Source organism: Watersipora subatra, chromosome 9 (genome assembly GCF_963576615.1).
Source record: "Watersipora subatra chromosome 9, tzWatSuba1.1, whole genome shotgun sequence".
Classification (NCBI taxonomy): Eukaryota; Metazoa; Bryozoa; class Gymnolaemata; order Cheilostomatida; family Watersiporidae; genus Watersipora; species Watersipora subatra.
Genome location: NC_088716.1, coordinates 21,295,772 through 21,317,741, shown reverse-complemented (window position 1 = coordinate 21,317,741; position 21,970 = coordinate 21,295,772). Strand labels below are relative to the sequence as shown.

Sequence of the window (21,970 nt, the reverse complement as noted above, 5' to 3'; positions counted from 1 at the left end):
TATTTCTAGTACAAATATATTTCGTTAAGCTTATTCGTAGGCGTATAAAATATTTGTCATCAATTTTACTCTGCAGAATAGACTGATGTCTAGAAAAAATAAACAAACTGATGCAGAAGATGTGCGTTTCCCATTAACTTATTGTAAAATTAAAACCAGTAAAACTGATCAAAATAAAGAGAAGTTGTCAATGCGAACTAATAATATTGCAGCTACGGTACAGTCCACAAATTAAAAAGTTTAGCATAGTTTTTATTTTTTGTCTGTTCTGTATTTTACTGTTATAATCTGAAATCCCTATAACATAAACATTCCTGGAAATAATTATTTACGTATTTGGGCATCTACTGTACTTTAGTAAAAAGTAAATATAATTTTTGTTATGGCAGAAAGGTGTTTACATTTGGCATAAAACAAATGCGCTATTGAAAAACAGCAACTTCATGTAAAAAGGTGGGGAAATTATGTGAACTTAATGTAAATATCCGAGGTAGTTACTGATAGTAGTAGTTACTGTTAGTTACTGATTACCGACAAGCCCAGCTTTCTAATCCTCACCCAGAATTACAAACTCTGGCATGGAAAGTCAGCTTTTGTATTACTGGGTGACAATTTACAACCCGCTAAGTAAATGGCATTGAATCAGTGTTAGGGAGGAAGCCTGATGAAAGGGTGCAAAGATTGTGTAGGGGAAGGCGGGGTTAGTTGGACCACCGGGTAAGTTGGACCAGGGAATGTTTCAGCCAAAGTAAAAGTCCTACAGGTTCAAGTCTAAAGTGAAACTTATTCTAATGCAAGTCACATGACTTCCTGTTTAGAGATTGACAAAGAAAGTTGACAGGTGAGACTTTTATCATCATTTTATGATATTTTCCTCACAAATGTATAATTTCAAAACTATAAATGAGTGACAAATATTATGTGATTATCAATTGTTTTAAAAGTGGTTTTTATATGGCTGGATTGCTAACTTATGAGGGCCATTTTCCAAGATTTAAAAACTTTCTATGGTTAAAACATGTGGAGATATTTGAAATTCTTCAAAATGGTGGCTGGTGGGGCAAGTTGGCCCACTGAACAAGGGGTAAGTAGAACCACTGGTCCAACTTGCCCCACAAATGTATTTATATATATAACATAATTTATATATCCCAAAACTACATTGAGATGTTATTATACTAGAGGAAATGCATAATATAATATATACCATTGTCCATAATATTTGATGTAGATACACTTCAAGAATTAATCAGAAGCACTCTCAAATATGGTGAGGAATAAGCAGCGCAAGACTGACAGAGGACCGTCTAATGATTTACTCAAGAGGGCAGCTAAAGATGTGAAAGATAACGGTATCTCTAAGAGACAAGCTTCTTCCAACTATGGTGTGCCCAGGACGACACTAAAGCGCTACATATTAGCTAGCACTCCGGAGAAGCAGAAGATAGGCACATACAAAGGTGTCAGTGAGGCGCATAGTGTGTTTACAAGTGAACAATCTAAAGAGTTGGCTGACCATATTGCGGCTGTTGATAATGCATTCCATGGTCTATCGGCAAGACAGACGAAAGAACTAGCATACCAGTATGCCAGCCGAAACTACTTTCTTAATATTCCAAACTCAGGGAGACCAACAAAATGGCTGGTTAATATTTAGTTCAAATTGTACTTATCAGTTAGACCTATGACCTGCTGCCTATTTAGAATGAAATAGAAATCGGCAATACTATATTTGTTCTAAGATCTTTTAGGGGAGGAATGGTTTAATGTGTTCTTAAAAAAAGAGCAAATTTCTCTGAGAAAACCAAAAGCGACTTCGCGAGCACGACAGAGTACGTTCAATAGGCATGTAATAGAAGAATTTTACACCAAGTTGTCGGATGTCTACGCTAGGTATGTATAGGCTAAATGTAAAACAATTATTAGCTTATCTTCAAAGCAGAAGCGATCTTCTTAAAGATGTAGTTGCATCAAAAAATTCAATTTAATGAAATTAGGACCCATAAAAGGCTAAAACATCAGCTACAATTTGATGCCATTTTTGTCTTTGTAGACCGGCCCTGTCCAGAGATATATGCGTTTGAATGAGGCCCTCTTTTAAAAAGCTCACGTTCCAGCGGGTGCCTATTTCGTGACGTCACAAGCAAGGTATCTGAAACGAAACCACGAGCAATAAATATGAGGTCGATTCGTTAGCCAATCATGCGTGTGAAATTTTTATATAGGCCGTAATAAATGTTATCACTCGTAAAACGCGTTGTCTGTGATCTCGAAGATTCTCCTAATTAGAGAATTCATTCTTATTACTCGTTACTGATTCAACGCGTTTCAACAATTACTAAGTTATACATAGTTTTAAAATGGCTTCAAGTTCGAGCGACCGCTACTCAGAGTTATCTGAGCAACTTTTAGTAAAAGATTAGAGTAGACAGCCTATGGCCAAAGCTGACAGGCGTCAGCAGCGTTTTGCTGCAGAAGAAGACAGAATGGAGGTAAATTAACTTAGAGTCTTCTATACTTAAGTAAATGTAATATTTTTTATAGTCATAAATACATATACTAATTAATAAAATGATAATTCTTTGCTATCTCCAATCATCGTTTCATAGCTTATCTGCCGTTTTACCTAGCTATATTTTTTTCGAATTTTCTTTGGTAAACTAGTCATGATTACAAATTATTTTCACTCGTAGGAAGTGGGTAAAATCGATTGATCATTGCAAATCTTTAATTTCCAGAACCAAAGCTTCGAATCGTTGGCTTGGCGTACTTGTGCCTTTATTAAATGTTTATTCGTTTTTAAAATTACACTCGCAATCTATTTAACTCCCAATTTGGAAGCTGTCAATAGATACGCTTTAGAATGACATATCTATGAATGACATATTTATTGCATCTACTTTGTTTACATTTACTTGTTTTACTGATTACAGAATGTTTATGTCGTCCCACCAGCCGAAGAAGCTTTGTCAATGTGGAAACTGCCATAAAGGAGAAAGCGAGACTTGAATGCGTGCTGGATAAGCCATGATGTTCTGTTTGAGTTTGTTGCAGTAGATGAATTTGTCTTATTGTATCAGCTAATACTATGTGAGTGGCCACGACTTGATGAATATTTTTAATAAAAGCTTTATGCCGAGATGAAAATATTTTTGCTTGTAAAAATTATATAATAAAATAATATTGTTGAAGATAATGCAAAACATGATTTGCAGAATATTGTAGTGAATCGGATATGATATATGGGTGTCCGCAGAACTGGAGAATGTGAGTTCAAATCCAGTTTGCAGCAGACTTCTCATCCTTAAAACTTTATCCCTGTCTATATTCTTTTCAAAGAGGTGGCTTGCTTATTTCACTTATTTAGTATTCGGTAAGAATACTACTAGTAAGAAACTAGTACGTAGGCAATAGGTAATAGGCGACATAATGTGGGCGGGGCTTATGGGAGGCTGTATATCGTTTGTATGGGTAGCTGCAGAACTGTGCTGATACAAAGACCGCGTTCTACATAAGTGACTTGACAGAATTACCGTAGACCGGTAGAATTGGTAGTTGGTACCCAAATGTTTACACAACATTTGAAGAAAGTGAGTAGAACAAATTTTCAATTTTCGTTATTTGAGGCCTTTGAAACATTCATAATAATGCATCTGTAGCAGGATTTAAAATTTTATTCTAGCCAATATGAGCAAATACAAAATAAGATATATGCCAATAGAGCCGCGTAAGACTAGACTTTTATCGCAAATACCCGATGTGAATACGAGAGATAGAGACAGGTTGCCAAACGCGTGACATCATTTTGGGCAAGTCTGGGCACGTTTTGGTGGCCTGAGCGTTTTTACGGCGATCAGATTTTTTCGGTTTTAATCTTCAAATATCTTGGCAATGCGATTGCGTAACACAACAAACAACATATCAACTGATAGAGAAAAAAAAATGCTTTCTTTTAAGACCAACTTAAATTTGACGCAACTACATCTTTAATACAATCTAATAATGAAAATAAAATTACATGTAATTTTAATATTCAGCCAGGAAAGAATGTTAAATTGCAATTACGCTTGAACTGAGAAATGAGAATTATATTATTCCATATCCTGTTTAGATACAAGTTCATGCCCAAAGACATTTACAACATGGACGAAAGCAGATTTACCACTGTGCAGACACCAGGCAAAGTCGTCAGCAGCCTAGGAAAGAAGCAGGTTGGTGCATCAACGTCGCAGGAACGAGGAGAACTCACAACCATCGCTTGCACCATTAACGCTGCAGGAAATGCGTTGCCACCTTTTTATATTTTTAAACGGGTCAGATGGAACAATGCCTTTCTTAATGGCACTTCAGTAGGCTCGACCGGTGCAGCCAACAAAACGGCCTGGATGAATACAGAGGTATTCTCTGATCAATACCTTCCATTTTTCATCAACAACAGCAGGTGCTCACAAGACAAACCAGTTTTGTTACTGCTAGCCAATCATGTGTCACATGTTTCTCTAGAGACTATTGTGCTGGCTAAGAATTCTGGTGTTTTGTTACTAACATTGTCCCCTCATACCTCGCATCATCTACAACCACTGGATCAGACCGTATTTGGTCCGATGAAAATATTCTTCAACAGAGCACTCGATGACTGCATGAGGTCAAACCCTGGCCGATCCATTACCATTTATGACACTGGAGCTCTGTCTGCCCGTGCATGTGTTAAAGCAATGACACTAGAAATTTTTTTATCTCGATTTCGATGTACTGGCATATATTTACTAAACAGAGATATATTTACTGATACAGGCTATGCACCGTCGACTGTAACTGATAGAGAGCTGCCCGAAGTCACTCTGCCAGAACAACAGGTGATGGCTATCAATGCCAGCACTTCCCAACCCGCAGCCAGTACTTTCACCGTTACAACTCAGCTTCTACCCAGCATCCCAGACGTTGCTGGCGAGCTTGTAGCCAGCACAAGTTCTGCCACTCCTGTACCCTGAGCCAGCGCCATCACTCCTGCGGTAACTCCTCAAGATATATGCCCACTACCAATGGCAGGACCTCGGAAGGAGGGTAACAGACAGCAAAAACGCGTTAAGAGTGCCATCCTCACTGATACGCCAGAAAGGGCAAAAATTTAGAATGAACGTGAAAATAGAAAACGACCAAAACCTTCAAAACCTGAAAAGAAAAGTAACAACTCCCAATTCAAGCAGCTCCGAAGAGGACAATTTGGCCCCACCGATTGTAGAGTCCGATACAGATTCAGTTACGGAGTCGGAAGTTGAGGGTGAGTCTCCCGAAGTAGAGATTGGACAATTTGTTCTCGTTAGGTTTGATCTGCATCGAAAATCAGTTGAATATGTTGGTATGGTTGTGGCAAAGTCTGATGGCAAATATAAGATAAAATTTTACAAGCGAACACCCCAAGGCGCATATGTTCAAAATGATGAAGTCGCATTTGTTGACTTTGCGCAAATCATCCAGATCATCGGGGCTCCAATGTCTTCCGGAACAACGGCTCGCACATTGGGCAGTGTAAGCTTTGGTGGTAAAATAACATGCAAGGACTATGAACTGCGTTAGCCTCTCGTCACTTCCTCCACTATTATTATAACTTGATGCTTCATATATTACATTGACTCAATAATGTAATGTTGATATAATTTTGATGGTTTAATACTACCAATTTACATGCATGTATATTGTTTCATATTGCACTAATCCCATCTGGTTCATCATAAAACAATAAAATACAAGTTCTTTGCGATTACGAACTTCATTTACACAGTCAGAAGTGGATTAGCTAGAATAGCGATAGCGGTTCAACTAGCCCCGCGCACCATATATGATTGGTCCAATTTACTCCGGGGCCTGGGTAAGTTGGACCTCAGGAAGTGATACCTCAAATCAATTTTTTTATCATTTTTGTGTGATCAGATCTAAAACCCTATGACTCAATTTGGACAAATAAATTATCTATCTAATGCACAAGAAATTAGAAACATACGACTGATCTGGAACCACTGATAACCAAAAATGTGATTTTTGGTTCAACTAACCCCACCCCATTCTCCTACCGTTGAGTTGTCATGCCATGCTCGTCGTTGCAGCTTGGTGTTGCATCAAGACTGTCGTTTTTGTTGTTTTGCTCACAAAAAGCTCTAAAATCTACGATTGGGATGTAAAAGCAATAGTGAGTTACATTTGATAAATTTTTTAGATATAGTCAACGAAAAATTAGCCTTTTTAGTTGCTTGTTTGGCTGAGCTTGAGAGTACGTTATGCATAGGTTTGCACTACTGAAGTACATTTTCATAAATTCCCTTGACCAAAATAATTTCAAGGGATTACAGATATTAAATAGTAGATGAAGGTTAACGACCACCTAACTTAGGTCAACATTAATTTAGTTACAAACGCTAAATAACAATAATAATAATAACAAACGCCCATGCCTATCGTAAAAAAATACAAGCACCGACTTAAAGCACTTACGCGGTTGTTCGATATCACGTGAGGATGTCACGTGTTGAGTGCCGAGTGGGCTTAATACATTTTACGATCTAACCAAAAATCTAATTCATCGTACTTATATTCGCTATAGAAAGCGCGGTTTCTCTATAGCTAAGGTGATTAAAAAGTAAATAATTATATCGATGACTTCATGGTACGACGTCTGATAACAAATTTCAGGCTATGGTTTTATTGGCTGCGAGTTAGTAAACGTATGGGACAAAGTTCAAATGATTTAGGCAGCGATTTAGGATTTGCCCGCTGTTTTGGCTTCAAGATTTGCTACCGGTGGTTGGCCTCCGTGTACTTTAACTCATAAGAGGACAAATAGGTTTGTAAGACTATTTTAAACCTTGAATTCATCGTTGCAAGTGTCAGGTTGAATTTTAAAGTTATCTTTTAAACTTTAATCCTTATGAAGCCCTCTCAAAAGTATCAATTCGATTCAAAAGGTTTAGCGTGGCAGCCCGACTATTAATTTCGCAATATTAACATTTATTTATATTGCGTTTTGCCATTTTCCTCAATATGTTGTTAGGTGCAAGGTTTTTATTCACAAATTGAAATAATGCATTGCAATAAGTTTGTCATTGCTCATAATGCTGCTTGCTGCTTCAGACTGGGCTTAGCGCAATTTATTTAGGGAGGATACAATTCCAAACCCTTCGGTTTGGCGAACTGTAATCATGGCTGTGACCATTATAAAAACATAACTGCGCATTGATATTGATAAGTACTCATTAATGCCCTGATGTAAAATGCATTGAATTAATTTTTTGTCTGGATATTTATTTAGCTACATTAGCAATGCAGTAGCAGAAGCAATCGTGTCATAGTCATGCATTATCCAGTGTAATTGCAATATGTGCTTTTGCTACTGTGTAGTACGCATTATACACGTTGTACATGTACAACTATTTTCTAACGCGCAGTAAGCACCCTTGGTGTAGTGGGGTACCTATTGTTGGTGTACCTATTGCACTGTGCTGGATGTTTTGAGAGTGTTGCTATGTGTATTTTGCAAAGCTTGATGCAGTAGACCCTTGCATTGTACTGTACATACATGTGCAGGACATTTTTATGAAATCTCATAGAATCAAGTATTGAATTGACTTGGATGCAATCTTCGATACACTTGCAAGATGTGAATTGTGCTTAAACTTTAGTACTTTAGCTTTAACTTTAGGCAAATTGATCACAATCAGCACGTTGTACGTGTTTGAAATGAGAATATGTTATGGTTTTAATATACTTGTATGCTAAAGGTTGACTTGCAACGAAATTCACATTACAGTTATTTGGTATCAAAACATTCACCATGTTGTACCTACAAATCTGCTGTGTTGTAGGTACAAAATGTGTGGAAATGTGATTACAAGCTCTTTAAAGCTAAAAAACGAACAATTAATCGTAGCCATCACCGAAATGCCGTAGTTTGGAATCTCTTTATTTTTATGTCGTTCTCAAACATTGTGGTTATTGTTTTGACACGTGATGTTAAAACGTGAATTGAAAGGCTAATGACAGGTTCAATATAAAGCGTCTCGTAGCACTAGTTTCTGACAAACACTTCGGGTTGTACCGAAAAGCCCGTATCAAATATAGATGTTCGCTACTTTTCAATTTCGTTTCAGCTTGATCTAATCATCTAATCATAATCTTATCATGTGACCCATACTTCCTGCCAAACAGCACACACAGTTTCTGCAGCATTTTTCGACAATCACAGGTTACCAACAGGCTCATCATGTTTAACAGGGGATGATTAGACATCCCCTGTTAAACATGACATTGACATCATTAGATGACAGCATCTATTTCATCATGATGATGAAATAGATGCGAAAGAACCATAGACATGGTTTTATTGAATGTGTGAAGTATATTTGTGAAAAGATTTCAATGAATAAGGTTGCATGAACGTGTGAACAGAAGCACATCGTGTTCAACTACGTCCCCTTTGAGCCATCTTGGAAAGGGATTTCAATCTACGGCGTTTTCATGTTGGCTGCGATTAACTGTTCGTTTTTGAGCTTTTAAGAGCTTGTAATCACATTCCCACATATTTTGCACCTACAACACAACAGAGTAAGACCTGGTGAATCTTTTGATACCAAATAACTGTAATGTCTTAACTGAATTTTCTTGCAACCTTTAAAGAGAATACAATACGAAGACCGCAATTTCATTGAAATGGTGATAATGCTGGACTCCCTATTCCGAAATGGAATGAAAGTTAGACTTTATGACAATTTTATACGATGCATACGCATGGAAAGCTTGTAGCGTCAGTTGATTCACAGTATTGACCTACTAATGCGCAGTTGCAGTATGCATGAGTATTCTCAGTTTTAGGCACTGCGTCATAAAAGTAAATTTCGCAGTAAATTACAGTGAGCAATTTGCTGTAGGAACGCAGTTGCATTAGCAGTAAATTGGCACACTGCATTAACTAGTGATCAATGTGTTGCAACTGAAACAGATAACATTCCAGTCATGTAATGTTATCTGTCAAGCGACCTGTATTTTTCTTCTAAGCATTTTAACCGCAATCAAGTTTTTTCCATTTTAATCTTGAAGCTTCCTGGCAATCGAATCAATTCAAACATCAAACAAATTGCAAATGATAGAAAAGATACCAACACTTCGATAAAATCTATTAAAGTATTGCGTAAGTTCATCTTTAAAGCTTTAGTAAGCTTTCCGAAGTTATCACTTGATGAGAGCAAATCTGCATCTGCTTGAAACAATTTTGTAGTAATTAACTATCAGTTAAGGGCTCATTATATTATATTACATATATACAAAAAAAATTGTTTCTTCACTCTGGTTTACCCAAGTAGGCCGTAATTTCTACTCAATCTCGGATTTCTTACCAGATACCTGGGAGTTTAAGCACTCTTCTCAAGATCTTAGTCATTCCCAATAACAATCTTTTCTGCAACCCATTCGTATTGACTGTTGCCGATCTTTGGCCCAGCCACATTTGATGTGCAAATGTTATTGCAGCTAATGTACCAATGACTAGTAGAATTACAGTTGCTCTTACATGCCAGCACTTTGCAATATTCTATCCAAGTAAGAGATATTTCCCCATTTTTCCTTTTCTTTGCTGGCTATGTTGTGGTCATTGGGTTCTTCTATATCTATTATAGTAGCCCTCTTGTTCTCTTTGTTCACCACTACTATATCTGGTTGGTTTGCTAAGACATGCTTGTGAATCTGGATGTTGAAGTCACAGAGCCCGTTGAAGTCGAAGTTAGCCTAATCATTCTTTAGCGCTTACCACCAGTTTTATGGTTTATTGAGGCTGTACCCATCGCATGAAGCTTTGTACAGTACACTTGCGACATGATTATGCTGCTCAGTGTGTGCTAGTCCTATTAGCTGCTATTAGGTGAGGAATTGAACGATCTCTGACGCATCCTTGCACAACCTGCACAGGACCATTTCTAGTGTAATAAATCTGTGTTTGGATTTGCCTGCTTGGGAGCACTTGGTTTTTGAGCCGCCATGGTTAGTGACTCAGTATTGGTCGATAGATCACCTTTCCTCAGCCACATATATATGTCTGGTGGAGGCTGCCAACCTCAGATACTTGTCTGTGGCTCCGTGGAAAGAGTCGGTGTGCCAGTCAGTTTTCTCATCAGCGTGTGATTCCATTGTCACAGCAGCCGAGTCAACTTAAGCTAGTAACTTGTCTGTGGTGGTCACGGCTCCTCGGGCTTTCATACTCTGTTCTTTCGCTGCCTGCTGTACATTTTTGATCTCCCTTCCCCGATCTTTGACTTCGGTTGGAGACATAATCATCAGCTTGCTAGTTGCTGTATGTTTCTTTGATGGCTTCCCCAGTTCAACTTATTATGCCTGCTAGGTATCTTATTAACCCTTTCCATTCTAATTATGAATGCATCATATAACCTGCTATGACTAATCAATCTTTCATGCAATTTCGATACTAAAACAAGTTTGCATTAAAACTGGGATTGCACAGTTTAGGATTGTCAGATTTTTTTCTAGTTTTTTTGCATTGGAAAGCTGACATATTTTTTACCAGACTGTAGTGCATCCTTAGCTATATTTTTTCTGAACTCTGTATAGAATCACGGATATGACATAAGACTTCGTTCAGAGCTTCACGTATGCCAAGTTTGGCGAGTATGATATGCTTCTTAAAAGTGTAGTATCACAATGAAACTTTCAGATACTGCCTAAATATGTTCCAAGTAAGCTCACAAAAAATCACGGCAAAATATATTTTACATCAAGCGATACAACAAAATTAGTACAAAAACTTCAAACAGACAATTAACAGAGTTATCACATTTTTTCAGACATTATTGACAGCAAAATGTTCACCGATTAAAATTAGTAATTTTGCTTAGTGACTTTTTCTCAGATTTACAAGGGAATACATTTAACTACATCCATTGCAAATCACGCTCAGTATGCCTAGGTACTATGTCTATTCTATGTCCACGCCCGTCACTCGATCGCTATCATGATCTTGTGGTGTTGAAGCTCTTGGTCCATGATCAGATAGTTCTAAACTAGTTACATCCTCTCCTAAATGCAATGATAAATGTAAGGGATCATTGTATTCAGTGTTTTCTGCATGCTACTGATTCTACTCCTACTACTACAACTATTACTCCCAGTTCCATGAGCCGGATTGTCATTCCTACCTCTTAAAAATACTGGAGTAATTTTATGGCGAATATTCACATACACAGAGGAAATCATCAACCTAACTGTAACTGGCTATACTGTAAATTTTACAATCTCTTTCGCTTGATTGACAGTTGTTGCATTGCTATGGAAACAATATACAAGTAAAAATATTTTGGTCAGCTAAATTATTTTTATTTCTACCAGTTACTAGGACTTGTACTCACCTTGCTCTTCTAAATTATCATCAAAGGTATCTTGATCTTCATATCTATCATCATCTAATTTGTTTCATCACCTGAGCTAATAGCAATGCAGGAGGTATTTGAGAATGGCTTTTCATAATTACCGAGAGCCAAAAAATGGCTGAAAACTGCTCATAGCGCTTTTTAATATGTCAATAAAAATGGCACAGTGCCCATCAGACACTTAGAACCTAAGGTAATATATTCCTAAGATGTCCAAGCATTGAATAAAACCATTCTTTTTCCTATGGAATTACTGGACAGCTAGTAGACTATGTCTAAACCGCACCCACTTGGAATCCTGGTTATTCCGGGATCAGGGTGAAGAGAGCATAACTGCTTCTCGGAATATCCGGGATCAGACTGGAAAGGGTTAATGGTAATAAGTATTTCTTGTCACAATTTAGTTCTTGACATTGAGCTGATTTCGAAGGACCTGCTGACTACGTTTTTTCTATTCGGTGATAGCCTTGTGACGCACGTCTGTTTCAAGTTTAATACTCCTTTGCATTATCTCCAAGTACTTGTACCCTACTTCTATATCTTTGATGATGCCATTTGCTATTTCCAACCGATCTGTTTGAACATCATGGGCTTTTTTGAGAAATAGCCTTTTTCAATACCGAGTGTCATTCCACTGTCCTTGCTGTAGACCTGAGTAAGGAGTATTGGCGAATCACTGTCCCTTTCTGTCGTTGCATATGGTTTGATGTCATCTATGTAGAAAACGTGGTTTATCTTGGTGCCTCCCTCAAACTAGTACCCTTATTGGATCTCCTCCTGCGTATTGCTGAGAGGCTTTAGGTATATGCAGAAGAGCAACAGTGATAGAAAGTCAGCTTGATTATGTTACTCTTGAGTTTTACACCCGTCAACTTTTTACCATTGGCTTCCAGTTTTGCTTTCCAGTGTGTCATCGACATTTTGATGAACGCCACAGGCACGTATTCCCTGGGGTGGCTGAGCCGCCCCAACTTTTTAGTAATTTTCGGCGGCTACGTACTAAGAATTGCGATCTAAGCTCATCCACTTGGAATTTCCAAGTTGGAAATTCACGGTTGGAAAAAGCGGTTGGAAATTCCAACAATTAATCTACTAGCTACTAGCTTTCTATATTGTCTCTGTGGTGATCTCGCCAAATGAGTGAGTGAGTCTTTGTTAAGACTTGCAAACTGAACTTTATTGCTTATAGTGGGAGTGAAAAGAAGACCCCTCAAACTTGCATTTTCACCAATTTTCAGGCTCACTAATCTAGTAATGGTTTTCCCTGCCACTAATGCAATGAGTGAGAGATCCTTTTCTGTATTGAAGCGAATCAATACATCGACGAGGAGCACTATGGAGCAGGCTCGGTTAGATAATCTTCTTATATTACACATATAGAAAGATGTTGAAACAGATACAGAATCAGTTGTGAAAGATTTCTGTCATGGACACATTGACAGAACTAGAGCTATTGCAATAAAGAAGTAATAGCTCTTGTTCTGTCAATGACCTTTACAGGAATCTGTAGTGTCACGAGTTTTATATTTTTCGTTGAATAAAGAAAAAGTTTTGCCTACTATGAACCATAAAGAATATATTTATGTAGATTTTGATGCTTATAATTGATTGCATTTAGGCACACCTTGAGGGTTGTTGATGCTTAAAGGTTGACTTGCAACAAAATTCGCATTACAGTTATTTGATATCAAAAGATTCACCATGTCTTACTCTGTTGTGTTGTAGGTGCAAAATATGTGGAAATGTGATTACAAGCTCTTAAAAGCTCAAAAACGAACAGTTAATCGCAGCCACACGAGACAGCTGTAGTTTGGATTCTCTTTCCAAAATGGCTCAAATGTGACGTAGTTGTGAGAGATGGTTTATGTTTACACTTTCATGCAACCTTATTCGTCGAAATATTTTCACAAATATACTTCACGCATTCAATAAAACCATGTCTATTGTTCTTACGCGTCTGTTTTATCGTCATTGTAATGCTGTCACTTTTAGCAGTGATATCTTATAACTTACCGTAAAAATTAATTTAATTTTTTAACCTTACCTCGAAGGAGTTCATATTATTGTCTGATAATCATGACGAGCCTGTTGGTCACCTGTGATAATCGAAAAGTGCTGCAAAAATTATTTGCGAAGTATTGGGTCACATGATCAGATTACGACTTGCTGATTAGACTAGGCCGAAACAAAACTGTAGGGCCTAAAGTAGCGAGCATTTATATTTGATACGGGGTCTTCGGTAAAACCTGAAGTGTTTGTCATAAACTAGTGCTACGATAAGTTTTATATTGAGCTTTTTATTGGTCTTTTAATTCACGTGAGAACATACGTGACAAGATAATAATCAAATTTCATGGCTACGTCATCGAAATAAAGAGATTCCAATCTACGGCGGCTCTTCATTTTTGAGCTTTTAAGAGCTTGTAATCACATTTCCACATATTTGGCACTCACAACACAACAGAGTAAGACATGGCGAATCTTTTGATACCAAATAACTGTAATGTGAATTTTGTTGCAAGTCAACCTTTAAAAGGTCCAGAGCTCCGGGGCGCTGCCCCGAACCCAGTTGGGGGCTTACACCGCCCCCAAACCCCAGGTGATCATAACTAGTCGCCTAACATTTGCAGCCCCAACTTGCAACCAGGGAATACAGGCCTGGAACGCCACTCGGGCAGGGTGGACCTTGCAACAAGCATAATTGCACAAGCACAAGGAATTGAGTCATGGGCCATTTTCAGTCAATCGAAGCCATAGCAAAGGTGGTATGCCTTTTTCTGCTGTCTTGACAGACTGTCCTATCTACTAGCAATTGGTATTTGGCTCCTCGTGTGCTGCTTCCAATTCCTTCCTGTGCACTGGTCATATGCTTACTCTTGTGCTCTGCCAGTTTGTCTGCAACTATTCCTAAAAGCAGTTGCTAGGCATTGCATTAGCTGGTAGTTTTTGTGAATTGACCCCTGCTTGGGATCATTCGTCAGAAGTACAGTACGTCCTTTGGTCAGCTCTTCTGGATGGTCACTTCCTATCAGGCATTCAATTTGCTTTACCATTTCATTGTGCAGGGATGTCAATTTCTTTAATCAGAAGGCACAGATCATATCAGGTCCAGCTGCTGCCCAGTTATTCATCCGCTGCCCTTTGCACTTAATGTCTGTTTTGCTGATGGTGAGTGTTGGATGGGCCACAATCTGTTGGCGCATTTAATTCAGCCTTTTCAGCCGATCCACAGTGATGTTATGAGTAGCTTATTTCTTCCAGATATTCTTCCAGAACTTTGAGGTCATGAATTTTGGAGTCTCTGGCATTGGCCTTTACAGTTGACCCTTAAACTGGGAATACACTCATAATAGATTATGAGTGAACAATTTGTTCATTCTCTTGTCCTATTCTTTGGTGTACCGTATAGTACTGATGGTACTGTCATACTATCAGCATATAGCTTACTTCATTTTTTTGCTATCATGAACCGATGTATTGACTTTCGTGGTAATTTAAGTACAGACCATGAGTCGATGAATCGGCTAAGCAATAAAGTTTCACTTTTTGTTACGAAGCCTATACATTAGCTAGACCAATTAAATTTTTTCTCCAACAAAACAATTTGGTTGCCAATCACGTCCAACCAATCAAAGATTTTTTTGCTAAGCAATTCCATATCTACTTGATTTTCAAAACGGGGAAAACAAGATCGCTATTGTCATGGCAATAAAAAAGTCGCCGCGTTCATTCGATGTAAAGGAAACGTCAGAGATTTTGTGAGAGTGTGATGCAATAAAGATTTTGATCTTATCTTGCAGAGAATTTTGTTCTGAATGTGATGCAAGTTACAGTAAAACAATATCTGCATTGGTTCTCAAGATATTGCATAAATACTGGCGGTATATCGATTTTACGAAAATCTGTTTGAATTCATCGGGTCAGAATAGCGTTTTTAGTGCAGTAACAAAAAATTTGAGAGCCTATCAATCTGCACCGATTCTATCATTTTCATTTGTAGCTTCCCTATTTGTTCGAACTGTGGTTGGATCTTTCACCGAGTTGGCCAACGTTTTTGAGAAAACTCATGATCTTATTTTCAAACCTCGTCTGTCTCGACGGAATAGTTAGATGCTTGGCTGGCAGTTGCTTAATACCCATCTCCTCGAGGATTCTAGTTGCTATACTATTGATTAGCCAATTAGTCTCAGTGATTGATTAGATCAGTTTTCAGTGTGAATTTCAGTGCTAGGTGGATATCTTTGAGCAGCTTCTTAGGTATGGTCTTTCTGACTTTCCGTAATAATGTTCTGCTTTGATGATCAGTAGCAGCTGAGAGCTGTTGTCTCTAAGCTCTTTTCATTTTTCGGAGAAGGGTGTCAGATTCAAGATGCATATCTTCAACAACAAATGAGTCAACACAAGATGCCATGTGTTCCCCTCTGTGCGTTTATACACATATTCTTCATTGGAGGTCATTTGGGTCACCTTTCGTCTTATTTCATCTACCTTAAGTTCTGATAGCAACAGTTCCTTGACTATGTTGCTTCACTGTACAAGTTGCTTAGCAGTGAGAGGCAATTACGGGTGCATCTCTATCCACTGTTGTAATATCCTTTCCACATAGCCCCACTTCTGAGGCTCATCCATTGTGAACCAGAAACCTATTTGTCATAGCTTTATACATGTATATATTTATATATTTATACGTATAGATCTCAGTGTTTGTCTTTTGTTGGTCTGTCTGTCCACATGTCCAGTTATAGCAACAAAGTTTTAGGAATGAAAAACCACTGAATTGTGAAAACCACTGTGCACTGAATTTGAACTTAGAACCTCCAGTTTTGCAGACAGGCATTTATCCAATGCACTATGCTATGGAATACATTTTGCACCTATTACACATGCCAATCTTTTATGGCTTCACGCTAAATATTTTAGCTATCACTGTGCTAGAATTGTTGGTTAGAAAAAAAATGTTTGAGCTCACATGGGCAGGAAGACTATTGCAATCAGTATAGAGCTGTAGTTGGAACTGAAGCTAGTACAGTATGAATTACACAGAAATAAATAAACACCTTCATTTAAAGGTTAGAAAGGTAGATGTTGTATACGTTGATTAAAGGTAAATTTTCTGTACAAAAACTTTTTTATTACTTGTGTCACGCTGGGCATTCAGATAGTTTGCATATATATACTTTTATTGAGCAGTCCAAAGTCATTTTCATAGAAAATGTTTTATGTATTGTGCCCACATTTGACCAATAAAATTGCGTTATTCTTTGTAGGAATGCAACCGGGTGTCCGGACCTTTCGTCTAGAGTTAGTTACTCCTGTTTTTTAATGACATAATGGCTGATGCTCAACGAGGGGCTGTGTTTAGACTACTCCTTCTCACAATCAGGCAACTCAAAGCACTGGCTAAGAAGTTGTTTGGCTTTCAGAAACTCAGATATACTTGCTATGAGTTTGGGTAAGGAGTGTGATTGTATTTGTTAAGTAATTATTATGCTAGTTATTGGAAAGCATATTTTTAATGGCTGCGAGGTTTTAAATAATTATATTTTTTATGAAATTGGATGTTTTATCTTGCCTTACAATGGAATAATTGTGGGCATACTTAACACACCTGCAAATCTTTAATGGCACATGGAACTGCCAGTTTACATGAAGAAAAGTATGTGCCTAGACTTTCCCAAAATGCTATGAATGAATATATGTACAAATTTAAGCGTTTGTTTGTTGGTCCATCTTTCTGCAGTATGTCCAGTTTTAGCGATGTTATATGCAAATGAAACAAAAGCGTCACACTAGAATTGGACTCGGAATCTTGGGTTTTGCAGACAGGTGTGCTAACCACGACATCATGCCGTCGCATTGCCGTACTATAGAATGATTGCCATACAATTTAATAATCTAACATGCTTGAAGATCATGATTGCGTGAGAAATAATGGCATATAACGATTATAAGTACAATTATTCCAAGCCATGGCTCGCTTGGATAAAATCTACAAAAAAATTGTGTAAGATTATCTTTAAATGATGTCATTGAATGATGGTATAAAGCCATTCCTATAAATTGCATGCTTGGAATTTTTTCTAAAATTTTTTTTTAGCTGTTTTATCAATTACAAATATTTACTCCTCCAACTGATGTCATAATTGCTAAGGCTAAGAAATGTTTAACCTCGACTGACATTTTAGGCTAAAACGAAGATTGATTTTTGGGAATTCCAATAGTCGTTAGGGGTGTTATGCGCATATCCTTTGCCAAAACAATTAATTCATTCGAACTTAATATAGGTCACAGCTTTATAGGCTGTATGTTATATCACAGAATTTTAAAATGAGCTGTTTTAATATTGGCGCTGTTTAAGTTTCATTGAAACATCTTAGAAAAAATAAAGTATCGTCTAGTTTACATAAAAATGAGTATCCAACGGAATGTAGGATGAGATGAAAGATCAGTTTCGTTTAGGCAGTCACGTTTTAATAAAATTTCTCAGGTCGTCTCATCTGCCTGTAGAGCTTAGTGGTAGTGTCCTTGGTTTCACATTCGCCAAATGTCCGTTACTGTGAGCTTTAATCTTTTTTCATAATGCCACATGGCTCTTATTATAGTAAAAATTTTAAATAGCTCAAATTAATTAAATAAAAAAACTTAGCCAAGGGTAACTATATTATCTGCCACTGTTTATAAGCTGTTTTAAATCTCGAATGAATGCTTAGCATAAGAAGTAAGAAATGTTTTCCAATAATCTGGTTTAGCTATACCTCGAACTTTCGAATATTTGAATTATGCATTCGCCGGACACACACAGAATGAACAAACACCTTCATTTAAATGTTGGAATGGTAAATGTTGTATATGTTGGTTGAAAATAAATTTTCCATGCTAAAACTTTTTTATTATTTGTGCAACGCCGGGCATTCATCTAGTATGTATATAAAGTATGAACTTAATTAAACCTGCAATTGGCACACGCAGAAATAAACAAACACCTTCATATTACTTTAAAATGGTAATTGTTGTTTACAAATAAATATTCTGTGCAAAAGCTTTTTCCATTACTCTTACAAAGCTGGGAGTGCAGCTATTTTGTATATATAATGTACAAGCTTTAAATGCTATGAGTAATTACTTGCAAAGTCTAGTGATGTCGTTTTCTTTTTGAAAATGAATCAAACAATATATAATGAGGTCATACAAAAATATTTACTTCAACGAATGACAGTATCGACATTTGAAACAAATGCTCAAACAGATTGGCTTTGTATGTTGAGGTTGCGGCAAAATCAAACCTTATATTAGTTTTGACTTAATCAAGTTCATACCTTTTTAAAATGTCTACCTGTCAGCTTCACCAAAATAGAAAAGAAGTGCACGGTTTTTGCTCTGTGTTGCGACCACTCTGCAAACCTTTTGCAACAATCTTTTTGAAAAAATTTGCAAAACAAGTTTGCAACATTTTGCCAAACAAGTTTTGCAAAACTTTGTTTGCAAAAAGTTGCAAACATTTTTGCAAAAGTTGCAAATTCTTTGCAAACCTTTTGCAACCACTTTTTGCCATCTTGTAGGGTTTCTCTTGTTATTTGTCAGTGACATTTACTAATATTTAAAACATTCTAGTAAAATCAACTCTACATCTGTTCAAAATACAATCATGCAGTATTAGTTATGATTCCTTCACAATCAAACTTTGTTGTTCATCAGCTTGGTGATATACTTTAGAATAGGTATAACACAGTCCAATATAATGATGAACCAAATATAATACGATCTAGGGAAATGGAGGTTAAATTAAGAAAAGGAGGAAAACACATTTCAACAAAAACCTAGTAAAAACTCATGAAAAAACCTTATAAAAACTTTATATAAAGCAGTCTCACCTATATTGTGGTCATGTTTTACCTCTCTTCCTCGCTTTGCCAGTGTATTTATATGTTTGCTTGTTTAGTTTGCTAATTAAAGTGAGCTTTTGGCCAGCAATTTAGATTTGGTTAATGCAACCGCAGATATGCACTGCAGGCACACATGGACACCTTCTTGTCGGGATGCAGCATTTGGCGTGCTCTGGTCTAGTCTGAAAGCTAGCCTTAAGATCTACTCTACAGTTTATTTGGTAGGTGCCAGTCTTTGTATTGCGTAAAGCCACCTGTGGCTCATATGGCTTTTCACTATAGCAACTAGTGAAAGGCTCGTGGCTCATATGATCTTCAACTATAGTACCTTTAAAGAATAGAGAAAGCATAATATTTTTATGCTTTATTATTCATCTTGAGGTGTTGACTGATGTTCTAAAAAAAGAATCAAGGAGATTGACCAACCAGAAGCTGAGATATAGCCAGCCAAACACAGGTCTACCAAAAAACATAAGTTTTTTGGTAGTCATCAATATATGACGTATGAAATCGACTCGTGTGCCATTGGGCAATTAAGCTAACTAATGCGCTCTCTTATAACAATCACGGCGTTTTAATTGGTTTAATCCCTGGAAGTATAGAACAATCAAATTGGACCTAACAATCATTGCTCTGAGAATTCCGAACCAGTCCCTCTGACGTGTAGATTAGTTTTAGAATAAAATAATTACACGCATCTATTATTTCGCAACATTCTGCTATCAATTTCTACAAATTATATTAGTTACATCATTTATTCTATACGCAGTTATATTATTATTTTGTATAATATGCATTATGATTATAATATTAATCATAAAAAATAATCATAGATAAGATAATAGATCAATAGAAAAATCAAATCAAAAGTTATCGTTTTCTTTTTTTACAGCAAGAGAAGCACGGTCAAGTTATTCTTTTTAAGATTATGGCTGTAGTGAACTTACAGTCTGTTAATAGTGACGATAATCATGAAAATCAACTAAATGCTGCGGTAGATACACAATAGAAAAATGATGAACGAACAAAAATTCACATTCTCATTTCTTATTCTAAACGACTTGCAATCGCGGATGTCGCATATAGACTATACACGCGCCGTTCGTTGAACAAAGGATCTTCGGAGCATATCCGTGGAGATCGAGGTTAAAATTTGAAGCACAATAGTCAAAATATGCTCTTCTGTTTTGACAAATCACGTCGAGGGGTTGTGGGCAAATGCCTTTACCACATAATGTTTGCTTGATTTTCCCGAGAAACCAGAGCTAGTCTGTAAATTATTTACTATCGCGAGTAGCTTTTCACATCTCGTAGCCAAAACAATCATTATACGTAACGGCGGTAAGGGTGCACAACTCCGGCACATGAACATTAAGTCGATTTCATACGTCACAGTTTTCGGGATTTTCGAAGTGTTTTCCTCTGATTCTTTATTAGGTAGACCTGTGTTTGGCTGGCTATATCTCAGCTTCTAGTGGGTCAATCTCCTTGATTCTTTTTTTAGAACATCAGTCAACACCTCAAGACAACTAATAAAGCATAATAATATTATGCTTTCTCTATTCTTTAACTATCCCTATGTTTCCATGGCGCATGATGTGCAAATTGGAGCCGATCCGCAAGTTAATTGCATCGTGGAAACAGTATAAATCCGCAAACAAAGCGAGTTTTGCTATTCGCAAAACTTTATCGAATCCATCATGCTTGCAAATAATAGAAACAGCACTTGCGAATGATGGGGATTAATGTACCGCGCCAGCTATTCAATTTAAAACATTTTCAATACTTCCATTATCCTTTCTTAATCAGGTTTTACGTGTTTGCGTTGCTAACACGTGCGTCGCTAATTATTAACTTATAGCATACAATTCCTTACCTTTTTTCAACAAGGTGCCGGAATTGATCCGCATCATGGGAATGTCCATAGAAACACTTAATTCGCACGGTAACGCAACGCCAAATCCGTTTGATGCGCGTCATAGAAATGTAGTGTATAGCAACTAGTGGCATCATTTTGGCGCATATTTTTCTTCTGAGCGTTTTAACCGCGGTTAAATTTAGGTAATTTTTATATTGAAGCATCCTGACAGTTAGATGACCTCAAACATAAAAAACAATTGCAAATAATAGAAAAATACTGATACTTTCTGGTAAAATATACTAAAATTTTGTGTAAGTTCATCTTTAAATGATGTTATCAGGTTGTATTGATCCATTCCTATAAATTGCATGCTTAGAATTTTTTTCTCAAAATGGAGAAAATTTAGCTGTTTTATCGATTCCACATATTTACTCCTCCAACTGATGTCATATTGCTGATGATAATTGCTAAGGCTAAGAAATGTTTAACCTCGACTGACATTTTAGGCTAAAACGAAGATTGATTTTATATAAAATAAATATAAAGAAATAAATATAAAATAAAATCTTAATCCACATCTTAATAAAATCTCTCAGGTCGTCTCCTCTAATTTTAAGTTTCAGCCAAATATATCGCAAGCTTTAATCTGCACGAGCCTCATCATCATTACTTTCCTATAAGTAATTGGTTTACGTAAAAATCCAGTTTCGTCCAAATCATTGATTCAACCAATGACAAGACAGTATATATGCGATATATTACTCTCCCACACACAATTCACGCATAGCAAATATCTAGTCTCA

At 36.9% G+C, this 21,970-nt stretch overlaps 1 protein-coding gene across 2 annotated transcripts in view; it reads left to right on the top strand.

Annotated features, from left to right (window-relative positions):
* Nucleotides 1-6,709: 6,709 nt before the first annotated feature.
* LOC137404634 (transmembrane protein 135-like) overlaps nt 6,710-21,970 on the top strand; it is a 41,427-nt gene continuing 26,166 nt past the window's right edge. For both annotated transcript variants that reach the window (XM_068090859.1, XM_068090860.1), the window contains exons 1-3: nt 6,710-6,838; nt 16,691-16,875; nt 19,434-19,527. In XM_068090859.1, the coding sequence (XP_067946960.1) occupies nt 16,754-16,875; nt 19,434-19,527 (216 nt within the window). In that variant the 5' untranslated portion in view covers nt 6,710-6,838; nt 16,691-16,753. The remainder of the gene's footprint in view (nt 6,839-16,690; nt 16,876-19,433; nt 19,528-21,970) is intronic.